The sequence below is a fragment of the Zonotrichia albicollis genome, chromosome 7 (genome assembly GCF_047830755.1).
Source record: "Zonotrichia albicollis isolate bZonAlb1 chromosome 7, bZonAlb1.hap1, whole genome shotgun sequence".
NCBI classification, from domain to species: Eukaryota; Metazoa; Chordata; class Aves; order Passeriformes; family Passerellidae; genus Zonotrichia; species Zonotrichia albicollis.
Genome location: NC_133825.1, coordinates 33133370 through 33152885, shown reverse-complemented (window position 1 = coordinate 33152885; position 19516 = coordinate 33133370). Strand labels below are relative to the sequence as shown.

At 40.8% G+C, this 19516-nt stretch overlaps 1 protein-coding gene across 1 annotated transcript in view; it reads right to left on the bottom strand.

The window, feature by feature from the left end:
- WDFY4 (WDFY family member 4) overlaps nt 1-19516 on the bottom strand; it is a 114964-nt gene that overhangs the window by 14308 nt on the left and 81140 nt on the right. Inside the window, exons 49-54 of the mRNA XM_074544945.1 lie at nt 10548-10590; nt 9646-9765; nt 9052-9169; nt 8250-8359; nt 4489-4642; nt 2820-2911 (exon numbers count right to left, since the gene is read on the bottom strand). Of these exons, the coding sequence (XP_074401046.1) occupies nt 2820-2911; nt 4489-4642; nt 8250-8359; nt 9052-9169; nt 9646-9765; nt 10548-10590 (637 nt within the window). The remainder of the gene's footprint in view (nt 1-2819; nt 2912-4488; nt 4643-8249; nt 8360-9051; nt 9170-9645; nt 9766-10547; nt 10591-19516) is intronic.

Sequence of the window (19516 nt, the reverse complement as noted above, 5' to 3'; positions counted from 1 at the left end):
CAGATGGTATCCATTACAAATGCATTACTGCTTCCCAGTCCTTGCTGGAGACAAATTCTCTGCAAGTCAATCATCATACTTCTCCACTACCACCATTGTCAGCCCATTCTCATAAAACACTAAAAGAGAGTGAACGGGACCCCCACAGGAAACAGAAGGAGAAGGTGCCACGTTTGACTTAACAGACACAAGAAGCAATATCCTCAGAGACAAAGGCAGGTCCCGCAAAGCAAAATGAAAGCATTCCACAGATCTTGGCACCCACAGTGATTGGCAAGTGGATTAATAGGACCAGAATGAACAATTACTACTGGACACACTGTAAGAGATGCTACAAGGTAACATATACACCTAAATGTGAGCTTCATAGAAAGCTCAATGCAATCACAGAGGAAAACTTCAGCTTGGAAGACCCAGACAGCAAGTTCATAAGTAGGGGACATGAGTTCAAGCTGAACCTGTGCCCACCACCAGGGTAGCCAGCCTTACTCATGAGGCTTCACTAAATACCACTGCTCCTGCCAACACCTGCCTCACCAAACTTTTGTGTTTTCCCAAACAGCCTTGCCCAGTGATTCAAGCAGCAGTGTCAAGCTTTATTAAAAGCACTTTCCTATCTCCGAATCATTTGACTGAGTAATCCCTGATGTTCAGTGAAAGGTCTTCCAAGCAGACCAGCCCACCCAAAGCACAGCAGAAATAAACAAACTAATGGGATCCAGAACAATGGCTCATTTCACAGAGCAGGCAGTTGCCCAGTGCAGCTGGTGTAAATGACCGTGCCCACAGCTATAATGATCACAGGGCAGCTCACAGAGCAAGCACAGTGCACAATCTGTCCCTGAACAGGCTCAGAACTCATTAATAAAAGCAGTTAGTCCATGAATTACAAACTGTAAATTTTGACTGGCATTCCTGCCAAAGCAAAACAGAGCAACTAACAGAGCTGTAACTGTGCAGCCTCGCAGAATTTCACTGAGCACTACGGCAAACCCAGCCAGGGAGGGAGAACTTGTGGTTTAGGGAGGAAGTAAATACATTTATTTAGTGGACTAGATTCCTAACTTATTAAGCATGAAACAGGAAGCTGTTCAGAGTTTTATGTCAAGAACAATTATTTGCTCTCATATCCCCTCAGAACAGTGTCAACCTCAATCTGTTTTATGCACCAAACTCATTGTGAAGCCTCCCAAAAATGGCCACAATGCCAGTAATTGGTACCTCCAGCCTTGTGGATATCATCAGAGGAGACAGAAACCCTCATGTTTCAGAATTCAAGATCTCTGACTCTTCACTTCAGGGTTAGACAAAATCTTTCAGGCAGGTTAATTAAGATTTCTTGCACTCCCCTGTGTAGTACCTAGTATCAGCTATGGTTGAAGAGACAATATTGCACTGACTGTACAGGAAATCTGATCAGGTCTGGCAAATTATTAACACAAGTCTATAAACATGATCTTTCATTTGCTAAGCTGTTCCTATTTGAGATTTAAATTAATTTATCAGCTGTGCCAATGTTATTAAATAGTACAGCCCAGTGGAAGCAGTTCTGTAAACAAATGGTAGAGAGCACCCAGTATTCACATTAAATGCACTCTGGGGGTTTTACTTCCAACTAAATCCAGATTGTTCCTGCAGGCTGAATGCTACCAGCATGTGGAGCACACAACTGGAGTGCAGTTTTTCCTTCATTTCATCCAAAACAAATCTAGTTCACACAATCTGAGATCATTCTACAGTGACACCAAAAACACGCTATGCAGTGATGACTGTAGTTTGATTTCCAAACTGCACCATTACTCTAAAGCACAAGGCAAAAGCAGATTTCTCCATTGTATCCAAGTGCCTTTGGAGTGTTCATCATTACACAAGAAGTATAGAGCTCAGCAGCTTATACTGCAAACAACATATAGAATAGACAGGATGTCTCCCTGTGTTTCTCTTTAAAAAGCATCAGTGTAAAATTGCAGCATCTTTCAGTCACACATGGCTTTTTTTTCTGCAGCATAGCTGGTAGGGAAGGACAGTGCTGCCTTTCCCTTATTTGGGGAACTGGGAAACAGACATTGAGCACCTTGGAAAGGCCACAAGACAGAGTATAAATTCATAACGGCTGTACACAGCAACAGTCTGTGTGCACTCACACATGCAGCTCACCCTAAGAAATCTGATGCGGTAAGGCAGGAGCACTAGAGACACTTGCACCAAGATATTATGCTGCAAAGTCTGAGTTCACTGCAACAATCTTCACACAGAATTGCACTTGCATTCACTTTTATGTAGCAGATGACATCACATGGAAGACTTTCTAACTATTAATAGACAGCAATAATTGCAATAAGTCTCAGGACCTTAGAGCTATTTGCTTTCAAATTGCCAAGGCTGACTCCATTAAGGGCAGAGAATTACATTAGGTTTCCTCCATCCCAACCCCCCAAAATAAAAAAGAACCTTTAGTTCTGGCGTGATTCAGAGATGGAAATAAATAATTTAAATAAACACACAGATTGTTACCAACAACATGGAACTGTATGCATATAAATTCCTGTGCATTATATTATGTTCTCTTACACTTGTGGGTTGAGATATGTACATGTCACAAACCTACACATAATCCACATCTGGTCTGGAAAGTCTGCCTTGATTGAAGGTGAATTGTTAGGCAGAGAAGCAGTCATACAAAGTTCAGAACCAACACAAACTTCAGAAAGGCAGGATGCATTTGGATCCAATGTTTTCATTTGTGACTCTGGCCTTCAGAGCTTCATTTTAAGTGGGACCCAGACAGCAATTTATCACAAATCTTTATATTCACCTACCTGTCTGTGCAGAAAAATGAATTTATGGGGGTCCCCATCTGCCCAAGGAGGAAGCTGCACATCTCCCAGCACTGTTCCATCCTGCATGCAGCCTGCAGGAATTACAAAGGGAGAATCCAAAACAAGAATCAGACACGTTGAAAATAGGGACAACTTTACTAAAACAATGAAGTCAAAGGAAATTGAGGTGGTTTTCCCACATGCAGTTTCAGGTTCATCAAATTTAGTGCCATAGAAGACTGAAGAACCAGTGTTCTGGGATTTCTGATCCAGTGAAAAAGCAGTGAGAAGATGTTCTGGTAATTGTCACTAACACAGTAAAAATGTGCATGTCTTCAGCACAAGCCATTTTAGTACAGAATGCAAATGCAGACAAGACAAATGTGTTTGCACAACTTTCTTTTTATACATAATCCTGCAGGCCTTACTGCCAAATATTCTGACCAAAGCAGCCACTGAGAGGGATTTTGTTCTCAAGTCCTTTGCAACCTGATCCCTTTCAGAAGGTGAGCATATGTTCTTAATTCAGAGCACAGTGTTGTGCAACTGGATGAATTCAAATCTAAATTGAGGTTCAGCTCTGGGACCACAAGTTTATGTACAATTTAGCAGTGAACAGATTCGGGTTCTTGGCTTTGCCTATTTTAAAATCTTCCTGTATATTTGCTCTCTACTGGCAAGATTCTGGTGCCCTTTGGGTCCCTGCACTCTGGATTTTGATTTCAGCCAGACTTTGTTTCTTGGTCTCCTCTCAGGAGGAAACTACGCTAATTCCTTCTTATCCTTCAACAAACTTTTATTAGATTTTTTTCCCTTATTCTTACATAGAAATATAGAAATATAAACATTACTATCTTTTAGCATGCCTCATTTCACTGATATCTTAAATGTAATAATAGCTAGATTGCAATGGGTTAAATTGCCTTTGCTATCACAAATTCAGGATGATTCTTCAGGTATTTTTCCTCTGCCTTAATCGTTAACCAACCAGTGTCTATTAAAGAAAGCAACTTTGCATTGCAAATGGTGTGAAAGTCCTGTAAAATGAAGTGAGTCAGAACTGCCATGCCTATTTCTGACTAGTCTTTTTTCTGGATTCTCTCTGAGCCTTCATCATGGATGCAGAAAGGTCTAGAGACAGTGTACATTGAGAGGAGATTGTGATGCTGCTTGAGAATAGGGAAAATGTATCAAGTTCATGTAAGTTGTGCAGAACCTTTGAAGATGAGCATAAGGACATTTGGAAACTAATCACCTTGTGATCCCATGCAGAGTGAAAAAAACAAAAACCTTTCACCAACACCATTTAGCAATTGACATATCTCCAAAAGAAGAACACATTTTCAATAATTACACAAATATCATAATACAGCCAAACTTTCAAAAGCAGTCAACTAGATTGGCTATATAAAAATCTACTTTTGTGTGACAAAACATGCAATTCTTTTGCCCAGAAATTAATAGGAACTACTTGCTTCTTTTCTTAGGCTGGAAATTTCTGACATAATTCAGTTTTAGAAGCTTGTATTCTTTTAGTGTTATTTGAATAAAAACTGATCTTGTGGTTAGAAAGACTCATCCTGTCCAGAGACCAACTCTTAACATATGATCTGGATCTCTCCTTTTGGCAGGATGCTGGAAGAACACTTATGTCCCTTCTAGAACTTACCAAGTTCAAAGTGATTTGCATTTGTCAGGAACTCTGGCAAGTAAAAGAACTCAGGGGTGAGCTCCCTGACATCACTCATGTTGTCCCTTGATGCTGATTCCCACGTGTTCTTGACACTGTGAAACATCCGGTCTGCAACATCAAAACTCCCACCCTGTGAAATGGAGACAGACAAAAGGGCTTCAGTATGAGTATTCTGCTACATTAAAAGCATCTTAGCCAATTTTGCAAGAATCACTGCCCTTTTGACTCCCCCTGAGTACTTGCACACTTAGGTTTCAACTCCTTTAGATCTGCTCTGCTCAGTCTGGCAACTGCAAGTCAAGAAGTAATTTTTGCCATATCTTTTTTTAGGGAGAAAATATTCTCATGAAACAGTTATCAGAAGACAGTAGTCAATAAACCCCAAGTGCTGAAGCCCCATTCCTTGCTTGTTTTTTGAGATAGACTCACACCAAAACTCAACATATATTCCAGATGGAAAGATCCCTCCCCTCTTTCCCCTAAGGTGAATTCTGGTCAGGCTTCTGGTCCAGCCTCATCTCTAAATGACAGCACAGTTCTGCTTTAGCTCCTCATCCTTCTTCCTTATACCAGTGACAATTGTGAAGCCTTCCCACACCCATTCAAGGGACAGAGTGAAAAAGTGGCTAATCACATGAGCAAGCCTATCTGGAGTTAATCTGATGCACAAGGTCATCTTGCTCTTGATCATTATTAGGCAGGGACCCTTGGAGTCAAATTCAAATTGAAATTAAAACAGAGTAGAAGGAGGACTATAAATAAATCAACAGCTAACAAGTATCTCATTGAAGCATATTAAAGGGCTTTGTATATTTAATCTGCACACAGTGTGCTGTGTCTGGTGGTGATTGATGCTTTTTCATCTTTTTTTGCAGCTTTTATGAGAGCTGGTGGTAATCTCCTGAGAAACAATATGATTTGTAATAAAAAGATTACCTGTATTAAATAAAAATAATATATACATAGGAAATGCTGTTAGGGCGACAAATCTGGTTAAAGATATTACCACCACGAAAAAATGTGATTTTTTCCCTGGCTGTCTAATTCATTTTAGGGAAAAGTAATATCTTTAAAACTTAAGCCTGTATTATTTATAAAGGAAGCAATAACTGATTTTCCCATTTCCTATATTAATAAATTTATTTGCATATATTTATATCAGAATTAATGAGTTTTCTCTCTCTATGAATGCAAAAACTGCACTGAAAGGGAAAAAGAGAATCAAGAATTGCTTTATGCTTTTAGATTGCAAGACAACGAACTCTTATGACTTTTCTACAGCTAGACAGAGTAAGTCTGTTTTCTTTCCTTTCAGTAGAGGCCTTACTGTCATCAAAAATACTGGAAAAAATATACTTTTTAAAACTACAGTCCAGCAGGATATATACAAAGCAAGTAGGCAAAATGATCTCTAGAGAAGTCAGAACTCCACAAATTTGTAACACTAAGCATCCATCACCTTGGTGGTGCCCAAGACCCAAAGACCTCAATGTTTCTAAGAGTTGCTTATGAAGGTGCAAAGATTTGCCCAGAGATGCTGAGAAGTTGTTCCCTGCTGGTAGTGACTGCTCAAGGGTCAGTAACACCATGAGTAAAGACCCTGCTCTCTATAAGTACTTTTGAGAGGGAAATGTCAGGAAAAGTCAACCTGATAGCTGAAATGCAAGAGTGGGATAAGAATATAAGGGGATAAAAGAGTTGAATTGATCAAAAGCAAATCTCAGTATTTAGGGCAGGTTCTAGGATGCCTTTCCAATAAAGACACTGAACATGGAAACCTTACTGCTCTTTTGTGGTGCTGAGACCATCTCTTGAAAAGAATTCCAGGAGGTACCAATCAATACCTGTTTGAAAAGCCAATTTTTCCTCTATTCCAGTACAATATGCAAAGCACATGCAAACTTTTATCCAGACTCAGATTTCAATGCACTTAAAAAAGGTGAAATAAGGTTTCTCCTGTACAGTCCCACTACTGAAAGCAATTCTTCCTCACTTCAATGCTTCTGTGGTCAGGTGCAAATCAACTGTTGGACTTGAGAGACAAAATGTTATGCCAACATCAATTTTCCACAGAGAGTGCACCCAAGTTGTTGCATGTCCTCGTCATGTATTCAGACCATCCATTTGCAGATATAAATGTAGCTTTTTCACTTTTTAAGAATCTGAGACACTTTCAAAGCTCCCAAAGGCAGCAGCACCCTTCCAAGCGTTTAAGTGTGGGAGTTCTCTTTTTGCAACCTGACATTGACTTGATCACACAGTTCTCAGATCTGCTGTTTGCCTGAAAGCATCTCACAGTAAGCAATTCCTGAGCTACCACAGGACCAGTCACCTGGGGAACATGACAACACTGAGCTCAGCTGAACATGCACCAATATAAATGCAAAAGAATAAGAACAGGAGTTCAACAGTTTCTTTCAGTGGGTCCACACCCAGAACATTTTTGCGTGTTTGAGATCTCAGTAGCCTTTGAAGATAATTACGCTCACAAAACTGCTGGTTACCTGCTGCTCACACAAACATAGCCACAAAGCATTCACTCAGACTGTGAACTCATTATGCATGAAAAGTGTGCCAGGGAGATCCAACAGCCTTTGTTGTTTACAACAAGAAATAACTGCTCCACAGTCATTCATGACTGCAGCTAACATATGGCTCACAGAGCGTGATGGCAACCATTGCCTCAGGTGGTTCACTAACCCATCAGCTACTGCTGGTAACAGCCAATATCACAGGGCTTATTACTTAATTAACACAGCACTTTATTTGTATTACTTCACTGGAAAAAAACCCAAACCACAACAGCAAAGCAACATGGAAAGCTGCAGGAGACATGGCCATCCTACACTATGCATACAGCACTCTCCAAGTGTGAAATATTCTGGCCAAGCTATCTTCCTGTATTCCTCCACAAGGCTAGGTAGATTTCAGCAAGATACTCTCTACAAATATAACTTGGAGGATTGGTCCTCCTGGTAGACCTGGTTAAAACGCAACAAATTACGGAGAAGACAGTAACAACTCTCTGCTACAGCACAAGTGTATTTGCTTGAGCATTACCAACTGCCTGCTGAAAAGGGCAATCAGGAAATTTGGTGCCCCTGTATGCTGGGCAGGTGGGGAAGGTACACACAACATTCAATTTCCATAAATTCAATTCCATGGTGAAATCAGCTTGGCACTGTATAAATAGTAACAAATTCAGAACAAGATTACACAAAATATCCCTTCTGGAGCACGGGATGTAATCTCATCCTTCTTCTTCAGGAAGTCTATCCCACAATCCCTATAATTTCATACCTACCAGAACCTATATGTCCTCACCTGGCCCAGGAATGTTCTTTATGTCACTACAACAAGCTCCTAGTACTTGCCAGTAGCTGCATGGCTGTACTTGGGCTTAGAAGACCTCATCTTATAGAATATCATGCCAAGTCTCATCTGCCCCAAAGCCAGAAGCTTATGATCAGACAAGCAATAAAACATCTATTTGTTCACGTGCTTCAGCTCTCACAAAGCTAAATGATCCTTCTCCCTTGCATCAGCCATAGTCTGCTTAAGCTTTTTTTCTCTGAATTCAACTCTCATGGCATAAATGTTGCCCCAAGTAAGCCCCAAGTCCACATATGGAGTACATCAATTGTCAGGAGAACAGATCCTCCTTCACTACATAGCCACAGTAACTCACTGCATGGCTCATAACAAGGAGCAGGAGAGAAGTTATGTTGCCCCCTTACCTGAAGAGAACAGAAGGTCTGGGTAAATGGCTCCATTCGCACCAGGTAAGATGCCACTATAATTGCTGATGAATAGTGAGTACAGTAATGGCACTGGGCTGACAGGTCTCCTGGAAATTGCACACAAATCAGATTCCAGTAAAAAAACCCCACCATTTCCAGCCCATAGCATCCAGTTACCACAACACAACTAAACAGGGAACAGGTATTTTAAGCAGATGTGTTCAAAGACCTGTGAGCTTCAGCACCCCTTGCACTGACTACATGCACTGAATGTGCACAGTTACTACTGAACTATGTTCATTTTTTGACTTCCACATTTCATTCTCTGAAGAATAAGGCCTTTAACTTTCAAAAACATCCCATTCTCTAGTAGTGCCACTTGATCTCTAGAGGTCAACAGCCTCAAGATTCTGTTTCCTTTTCTTAAGGTAGCTGTTAACCTGCGTGCAGCAGCCTCCTACATGTAGCTTAGCTAACAAATAAGACCAATGTGTGCAGCTTTGTTTTGTTACAGAAAAACTGTAACAGCACAATTTTTCCAGGGAACATTGCTTTCTGCTGTAGCTTTTTTTTCCTGTCAAAGGGAAGAGAACAGAATGCAGCAGTACAAGGTACATAAGGCAGTACTTGCATTTATTTCAAAGAGACATTTCTCTTTGAATTGTCAGTCAGTTTGTATACAGCAGTGAGAGAGGCTCTCCTCGGAATGGTGTTTCCCTTAGCCACAGATCTGAAAAGTTTTTGGGTGCTCTGACAGGACTCAAGCCTCTGTTGTCTATTAGCCTCCTAAAACACTCACCCTCACTTTTTTCCACTTCATGGAAGCGCTGGATAAACTTTTGTTTCCTCTCCACAGTTTGTGCTCCCATGGGTTTTGTCAGGTCTCGAAATGTATGAGGATCAGTGAGGTTTAGAGTCTGAAAAGAAACACAGCAGGGATGCAGATTTTAAGATCTTAGATATCATAACTATCCCAGTGACACTGGGAGGTGGCAAGGCTGTGTTGGAAGTTTCACTCATGCAAGAAGGTTACAGGTTTACCCTCCTCTGGAACTTCACAAATAAAGGACCTGGCAGGTTCTAAATTATTCTTAAGGCTTTTCTATCCAAAACTATTCCTCTGTGTTCACAGAAACCTGTCCATGCCTATCTGCTGAATTGATGCAGCATGTCCTTAACTAGGTCTGTATTAAACAGATGTTCATCCATGGAACGTGATCCTCAGTCTGTTGTATTGAAGATAAAGTGAATCTTATGGAATCAGTACAGTTCAAACTAACTACTTCAAATTTTAAACCTTTGGTCTAGACCCCTCTGCTTCAATGGCATCATTCACCAACCCTTTGTGCAGTTGTTACCATAGAAAGTATGGAATTCTGCAGCCAGCACTGACCTCAGAGTGGTAGTCAGCAAGGACCCATGGAAACACAGGATACTGCATGTAATCATTGTAGCTGCGGCCAGCCAGAGTGTTCAGGTACATGAGATAATCAAAGTTGCTGATCTCCCTCTTCTGCAGGGAAGGGAAACAAGCATTAAAATCTCCAGTCTCTGCCCCTAAAAACCCATGCAAAGGCACCCTCAGAGGCCTGTGGCTCCACCAGGACAAGAACTATGTAAAATAGTGAAATCAATCATCCTCTCCCATTCAGATCAACACAATACCTCTTACACAACAGTCCCTTCCACAGAACTTGTCTTCATTCCGTCTCTTCTTCAGACAGGCCATTTGCATTTGTCTATAATCACACAGTGCTTTTATGCTGTATTTGCATAACAGAGCATTTTTTCTTGATTTAAAAGTGAGCCAAATGCATGCAGACTGGATATTGGAAAATCCTGGACAACTGCCTATACAGAAAAGGCTGCACAAAGTGCTATATATAAGCAAAAAGATATGGATTTCTTCATTTGTCTTGAGTCACTAAGATCATGGCTACAGAAAAGTAAACATGTCTCCCAGCTCAGCAAAACAGTGCAGTCATTTAGCTGTACAGATGATCGGTGAACAGGCATTCAACTAGGTGGCTCTCTTTGGTCTCAATTTAAAAATGTGCATAAAATCACACTTAATCTGCCAGACAGTAGCACCATATGTTTCATAGCAGGAGGAGCAAAAACTCTGCAATAACCAGATGTAAATACTGTGCTCCTCTTGCCAACAACCTCACCTCCAGCAGTGAGAGAACAGCTTAGACCTCGAGGTACACATGTACACACACACACATCTCTGTACAGACATATCTGTGTGGTGGAATTCTTTGCTTATATATGTGCAGCCAAGATTTCGCTTACCTGCCACTTTTGGAGCATTGTCTTTTCCCCTCCTGAGTGTTTCCTGTATGGAACAAACATTTGATTGAAACAGCCTACTTCAGGACAATAAGAGAAAGTCAGTCATTTAACATCTGTGCTCCCTGTGCCCCCTGCTCCCATCACACAGAGAGAACACCAACATCAGAAGGCTGAAGTTTCATCATTGACCAAATAATTCCAAAATCAGAGTGTTGTTGATTAGGTTAGTGCTGTTCTGAGTTAAGCCACACTGCTCAGCCTGTATTCCCAGTCTCATGCCATTGTAGAACTATAGAGTGCTAATGACAGGCACCATTAAGCCTGCCTGATTCTATTCTGAAGCCTTATTCTCAAAAGCTCATGTTTTTCTGAAGCACTCAGGAAACACTGACTTAAAACCAGAACTCTCTCAGTCTCCCTATCAAAGACTTTTGTTGCACAATCCATTTTGAAACCAACGTCATTCTTAAAGAGTAGATTGCCATTTTAATACTTTTTAAAATAATAAACATGTCATTTCTACATTTTTCCTTCTCAAAATGCAACTTGATATTAAAACTTAAAAAAAAACAACCCCGATCAACAAAAAGCAGGGGAATTCACTTGAAAATAAGAGTCAAAGGTTCTGAGGAAACAAAAGTTTCATTTCAACTGCACTGAACCAGAACATATGTCATTATCTGAAGACCATGGACTTGTTCTTGTCAACATCTAGAGACCAAACTGAGACAAGTGACAAATGGATTATCATGGTTTAGCCCCAGCTGGTAAATGAGCCCAACACAGCCCCTTAGGCACTGTCCCTGCATAGGGATGAAGGAATTGCAGGAGGAAATGTGAGAAAACTTGTGGGTTAAGGTAGTCTAACAGATAAAGCATAGGACGTGCACGCAAGCAAAACAAAACAAGGAATTCACTCACTACTTCCCGTTGGCAGGCCAGCATTGAGCCATCTCCATGGCTCCATCACATGTAACCATGACTTATGAAAACAAACTTCATCTCTGGGAATGTCCCGGCCACTTACTCCCCCAGGTTCATATGCCCAGTGTGACACAGTTTGCTGTGGAACGTGCCCTTGGCCACTGGGCATCAGCTGTCCTGGCTGCGTTCCCTCCCAACGTTTCACGCACCCCAAGCCTCCCCATGGTCCTGATGGAACACTTTGAGAGACAGAAAAGGCCATGACCCTGTATAAGCACTGCTCAGCAGTATCTAAAACATCCCTGAATTATCAACACTGCTCCCAGCACAAATCCAAATGTGATTATCTTCTACAACGCAGAAGATTTACTCTATACCAGCCAAAACCAGTACACAGATTGAAGATACTTTTCATCTGTCAAAGTAAACAGGCTTACTGATGTGATACTGGTGATAAGAGAGTCTCTTCCCTTCAATAGTAAAGCAAATCCTAAGGTGCCAGCTCAGAGTCAGGACATTTCACTCCATGAAGTGTAAGGAAATCTGTTCAGCATAGATTATAAAACTACTGCAGGAACAACTAACTGCTACTTGTTACTCCTGTGTTCTGCATTGGACCACACTAGAAATTCACAAAGCAAGGCTTAAAGTAGCTTCAAAGATCTAAATAAAACACCAGAATTCTTTACGATCATTACCATTTTATTGAATTGGCAGTAGTATTTTCTTGTCAACCACCTCTCATGCTTATGAATAATTTTGCTGCTTATTCAATCATGGACCATTTAATAGTGGACATAAAGGAAAAGCACTATGGTTTGCAGGTTATTTTATTCCTTGCTTAGAGAAAAAGTGTGTGTCTGAGAGAAGGGCTTTGAATGCATAAACATGAAAGCCAGGAGGAATTCTAGCACATGGTCTACAATTCCTAAGCTTTGCTTAAGTCTCCTGCTAAGCATTTGAAACCTAATAACGATAGGCTATGTTTCTGGAAACCAGTACACACAAAGGTGTAGAGTTCATGTCCAGTACAGAAAAATATAATCTTCACTCTTTGTCCAAAAAAAGACTAGCATATACAATTTACACAGTGTAAATCAGAGGGAATTCTACTGAGTAGTTGTGTTGCACCCCAAGTTTGAGCAACACATGGCTCATGAACGTGGGAACTCCAAAGTACAAAAGCAGTACCATGAACACTTACCCTTTAAAATACAGTCCCCTATGTGCATTTCACAGCGCGTTGCCCCAGTGGCCTTTGTAAGGCCTCCAAGACACTTTGGAACTCAGAGAGGGTATCTTAAAGGGATGTAACAGGATCAGGATTCCTGGCATTACTTGAAGTGTGGTTGGATTAGGCTGTTTGTTACAGAGTGATCAAGTTAGGTTCTTCCCTTTCCACAGGGGCATACTCTCTCACTAAAACCATCCAGATTTATTTTGGATTTCTGGTTAAGTTAGAGAGCAGGGGAGAGCATTATAAAATGCTTCACTTGGGACTAAACTGGGCCAGTCTTGTGTGAATGTTATGCAAGTATACGTACATTGATTTGTGGGTGCCATGACCCCCTAGTGAAACACTTGCTCTACTTATCACAAGCCTTAAACAGCTAATAGGACCACACAAGGGTCAAAATAATTCTCCCTGCTGACTTTGGGAGCCACTACATAACTCAAAGAGGTTGACAAGTTCACCATGTCATGAAAATAAGCCAGGCTAAATGTAGTCTCTCCCCTGTAAAATCCATCCTTCTGGGTCTCAGAGGATGCTCCCTCTAATTCCCCAGAGATCTGAAATTCTCCACTCTCCTCTGTTGACTCAGGGTCTCAAAACAAGAATTGCATTGCATGCAGCTAAAGCCTATTCCAAACTTCTCCTTGATAATCAAATAACGTTTTTCCGGCCAACACCTCTCTAGTCAGCACAGCAAAAGCTCAGTGTAGATGAAGGTCAGCTACCCAACTGCAGTAAGTGAATTTAAAAATAAATATATAATCAAAGGCTGGTTTGTAAAAGAAACTGAAGTGCTTTATCAAGATAAATAACTACAGTTCCAGAGGGAGTGAAATTATATGGACTCAAGAGAAGTACCTACAGATCTAGCTATATTTTAATTTATAAAGTATTTGTAGGATACCAGCCATGGCAGAATGTAAACACGATGTGTACTAATGATGATCCACCTTTGGCTACTCTATATGTGATTTATTAATCCCTCTTCCATTAACATCAGACTATGATCTCACCCTTGTGATAGTGAGTGTGCCATTTGCTAGAGACAGGTGGACCTCAACCCATTTGGAGATTCATTGCAGATGAGATAATCTCAAAGGATAAGATTTTGCTCTTACTGAAATTAATGTGAAAATTCCAATAAATTTAATAGATTCTTAGATTTCTGCCTTAATTTTCTTTTTTTTTTCCTTCCATACCTCAGACTACAGTCTAAAAAACTGTGCCAAGGCTCTCCTAAACCAACTTTTCTTTAAAAAACTTTGCAACTACCAAGGATATTGTAAGAAAAATCTCCTTTTTGGTAAGCCACAACTTAGGTTTAAGTCATACTATTAACAGTGGAAAGAAGCCTTGAAAAGAAGTACCAACTTTCCCTTATGAAATAATCGGTCTCTCTCAAACTTAAAGGAGTGCTAGGTTAGATTACTTTACTCTAAAGGTACAGCATCTTCCTTGTTTAACTGTATCAGTCCACCTAGTCCACCTTCTGGTTATGTTTAATCTGTGCTAAAGAATTGAGATATAATTCAAAATAAAAAATAAACATCATATAAGTAGGGCTCCTTGAAGTTGGCTGTCTTGAAAGGGCTGGAAGGGGCCAAAAAGGAATCTCCCTCATGTATGGAATATGTGCATTCACAGTGCTTAAACCAAAGGGATAACATTTCCACTGTGGAGATGCTGCACTCAGGCATACTTCAGGTCATGAAGAAACACATCAAGTAAATCCAGTTAATTTGTTTAGGTAAGCAGAATGCAATCTCCAACCCTGGAATCAGACATCAACATCATCAGCTTCTTTATGCCAATAATATCCTGGTCCTATTACGAGCAAGAGAGGTCTCAATGTTGCATCTCCAGTAAATAATACCCAAACAAACCACTCAGCTTCTTCTTATCTATAGTAGGATTTCTTTCAGATATTATTTTGAAATTATTGTGATCAGTTACTAAAAGGTTGAGCTTGGTAATTTCAGTCATAAGGACAAATTTCAACAAATTCACATGCTCCAGATGGAAGTCATTATATCAAGTGCACTTTTGAAGGGTCACTGGTAGATATGACAGATAGATACAGATGAACAGATAAATTGAAGCTCAATACTCAGCTGCAGCATTGAATGAGCCTTCCTTCCTGCGTCCACATCTATCCCATTTGGCACATGGTAGGGATGATATCACAACATTGTGAGTTTGAGCACACACAGACAGGTATCTCTCACTCTGTTACAGTCAAGTAAAATGAAATAGTCAAGTGACTAAAATGGACAGTTAAGGCAATGTTAGAAGCTGACTAACAGCATCTAACGAGCTCCAGATGTTTTTTCTTTTGGCATAATTTTAAACACAACATTTCCAGGCAGGGCATGCCATTCAGTCCTTTTCCATCCAGCTCGATCTTGCATTCTGGAACCAACCATTATGCTAATGATCTCCAAGGGCATTGCACTTCTGTTGCTTGGTAACACAAGTTTCATAAGCTGCAGAAGCAACACTGAATAGCAGGACCCTGGGCTTGGGGGAACCCTTTAGCCACTCCTCACCAACATGCTCACACAAGCTTGAAGAGCAGCCATTCTCCATCAAGGAAGTACCATTCCGAATCCACAGGACTGTGCAAAGGAAACTGTCCTGCGTTTCGTGCTCATGGCTTTATTTACAGACTGAAAGACTAATTCATTATTCAAAGAAGAGCGGACAGAGGACACCTGCACAGTACCAGCCCACACTACTGAGAAAAACCGAGCAGCTTGTGACATCTGCACCTCATCCTCTGGGCCTTTTGGGCTACTTAGCTGGTAAGATCATATGCAGGGGTCAGCCTGGCAGGATTGTTAAGATGAAACAATGGTTTTGCTTACTCTTGGTGGGCCTTGGTTTTGCAAGTAACTTTGCACTGGGTGGTAGTATGGTGGCCCTGAAGTCATCTGGAAAATAAGAATATTAAGAAAGGAAACTTTTCTCAAACTACTTACTCATGGTGGAATTTAGTCTAAACCTGACTGCTTAAGACAGTAATTGAATTAATCTCTTCCACAACAGACCACATCCAACAACAAGAAATGGTAACACTTGTGAGCAGGGAGGTGAAACAGTTTGGCTTCATACAAAATCATTTGCTGTACGAATTATGGTTTTAAGCTCCGCATGCAAATATTTCACTGTAGATGATAGTGTCACCTATTCCATGGGTGAATTAGCACATGTCACCTCACAGTCCTCCTGCCACAGAGGTGTGCAGGGAATGCAGAGCTCTGCTGGGCTTGCCAGGCCTGCTCTGCAGCATGCAGAATTCCAAGAGGAAATTTCTCACAGAGTAGATCAAGATAGGCTCAAGATGGTCCTGTGGAAGCACCAGCTCTAGAAGAAAATAACAGGCAGAACCATGGAGAAGCAGGTCCTGAAGCACCAAGCACTGCTACAGGCAAAAAGCCAGTTCTGCTCCAGCCTGGGCTGGGAAAAGAAAAAGAGATGTACAGGGTCCAAATATGCAGTCTTAGGATCAGATCTTCTAAGGGCAGACTGAAGATACAATGGGTCATGACTGACCCCTGTGCAAGAGCATAAATTCAGATTAGGACTAATCCCCAGTCCTTCCTTGCCTCAGAGAGACACTGACAGTCTTAGTACTGATGCTCAGGTCTGTTCTATCCCTGCAGCTCCCAGCAACAGTGAGCACCACAGACAGCATGACATGCTTGACACACATTTTCTATTAATTTGTGTATCAGATCCACCTCTAAACTCTGGGCCTGTTAAACACTCCTAAAGTTCTGGTTTTTTAAAGCCCATCCAGGCCAAAGATTCTAACAAGTGTGGATAGAAAGGGAAAGAGTTTTCTAGTCAAGATCCATTTTAGTGAGACCTTACACAGAAATACAGCACCCTGCACCCGAGGAAAAGACTTGCCAACAACTCAGAGGGTGAAGCTAGCAGTGGGGTGCAGGTTTAGAGAAAACACGTGGAAATTTTATCACCATTTCTTAGATGGTAGGGCAGCACATGTGCCTCTCCCTCTGCCTTTCCAGGAGATGCACTGAGGCATAATCAACATTTAAACAAGGAGGACTCCTGTGATTCCTGAATTTTTTAATATCAGTGGCTACAGAACTAGAGCCCTCTTACACAGAACCAAAGATAATGAGACATGGCTAAGTAAGCTCCATTATCTCCAGCTACAGCCCTGTAAAACACTGATAATTAGTTTGCAAGCATGCAGAGGCAGGAGAGCTATTCATCCTCTTCAAGTTCTTAAACACACTAAAATGTTTCTGCAGTCCTCTAGTACTAATCCCTATTTTTGGAATTGCAAATCATATTTTTCTAAGTTTGAATTATGGCCCCAACTTTAAACTCAAACTAAGTAGCACTTAGAGTGAGCACTCCTTAGGGACTAGATCAGTGCATCTGAGAGGTTCATAGCTGGATGTAAAAAAAAATCTGGCTGAAGTAGGCTGTGGGAATAAACTCTTTGGAGTCTGTGCATTATGCAGTGCACCATACAAAGAGACCTGTCTTGAGAAAAATCACACTGATCTGTTTGTTTGGACTTCTTTAAAACTTGAAAGGTCCAGGTTCAAACTTTGTAACAGCTTGGAGAGGGCTATTGACAGAGAAATACTCAAACCCAGCAGGCTGAGCTGCAGCAATCGCTCAGCCCTGTACGCCAGGCTCCCTCTAGTGCTGCCAGGCACGCACAGCGCAGAGGGACCCCGGCGCCAGAGCAGGGGCACAGATGAATGATTCCTTGCCTAGATGGCATTTTGTAAAATAGGAAAAGAAAATATTTTGGCTCAATGTTCTCCTTTTGGATTTTAAATGAAAAGTAATGAAAAAAATTCGGAACGGAATACAATGTTTTCTGAGATTTAAACATGTTTTTAAAAAGCATTTAAAAATAAATTATAATTTTGAAGTTAGGAAAAAAATTTACATTTTTTCCTTGAGGCCCCCATTCATTTTTTAAAAGCATACTTATTTGACAAGCTTCATTTATCAAAAAACACTCAATGTCTTGGTCGACTCATCCAACACAAAATTCAAACAAAGAAAAAGTCAGGCCCAAAGCTCATCTGGTTCATGTCAATTACAGGAAGCAGAAAGTCTCTTTCCATTCTGCCAGCACTTAAGAAAGCTCCCCTACAGTTCTTTTCCTAAAGCATGGTAGTGACTTGTGCACCAGAAAGGACTCAGGGTGTTCTGTATCAGCAGCAGGGCCCTGACATTCCACATACTCCTCAACTTGATCTTCACAGAATTACCAACAAGAATATTGCATAAAATCCTTAAAATGAGTGAGCTGTGATTAGAAAACTCTGCTGTTTTGATCTCCAGAACTTTCTACTCACTCCTTGGGAAATTATTTACACTAACATCAAAAAGGTGAAAAGGGTACTTATTTACACTGTAGAGTACTTTGCTTACAAAGTAACATACAGTCAACATATAGATAGAATAGCATTGACATTGCTCCTTGGTAATATGGTTCTGTAAGTACTCATGAGAGACAGAAACATGGAAGTGACACACAGAAACATTTAACGGCCAATATTTTCATATAAAATAACAAAAAAACTATTTTGGAACTCACCCTTAGGGCAAGACTGAATCCACTGCGCTGCTTCCAGTACTTTCTGAAGCATCTGCCTCATTACAGAGCTCTTGGGAGAGTGGGTGGTGGCTGGGTTAATGCTTCTGCATTATTTGGGCTATGGCATGTAATTGAAAAGAAGCTGAAATGCCTTAGTTGTAGCTTGAGCTTCCCCTTCATGTATCCACACATGATTAATGAGTAGCCAAAAAGCCTGAAGGGTTTGTACTGCAGTCTCTGTAATAGGGCCATGTATTGTCGACAAATCTATATTTTGTCCTAAATAATCATTCATCAAAGCTGTAATTTGACTCTTCAAAATTAAATGCCAGATCACCAAGACCTGAGATTACTCAGCTGTAACCTGTGCTCTTCTCTAAACTCTCACTGGGAGGGACATTGCCATCCATTTCCAGGGAATCAGCCTATTTCCTTTGCCATTAGCCATAATTAGCAGCTATATTTGATGACCTTTGATTAGAAAGAGTTCACCAAACCAGAGAGTAAGTGGACTGTACTCTTAGAGGCCTCATTCCAGGAAGCATGTCACACATGCTGAGCATCACTGGCAGTCAAAAATCTGACTCCTACACCTATATGGATTTTTCTGTGGGCAGGGCACCTTTGCAGTGGGAGACTCTCTATCCCACAGCATGAAGAAAATAACAAGGTTAGAGTATCCAGAGGAGGAGACACTTAGCAAGGCCTGGTTCACATGGCATTAAGCAGCACTGACGTCAATTCCTGTTGCAGTTTGTCCTGTAAGTGATGTATGAATTGCCAATCATTCTGGAAATCCTAGGAGCCCACCATGTTCCTGAGTCCCAGTCAAAACAAAATTCTTAATAATTTCCTTTAAAGTTTTAATCTTCCAATAACATCCAGAGCCCAAATCTCAAGTCCATTACACAAGAAATTGAACCAACATGCTAGTAAATGCTAGGCCTGTAAAGATGGCAAGTGTTGGTTTGGCAGAATGAGACAATTTTGGATGGCTTTTTTTTAATGCAGTCTCTAGGACTGTGTTGAGACCCACAATATATTTTTCTCGTCTCCTCTACTGGCTGATGGATAATAATGTATTTCATTCAGTTTCCTTATATCCTAAGCTCAAACCAGTATTTAGGAATGAAAGACAGCAAATGTGTCCCACTTGTAATTTCACCCTGTAATGTAACATAGATGCCACATTGCAATGAAATGACATTATAAATTATT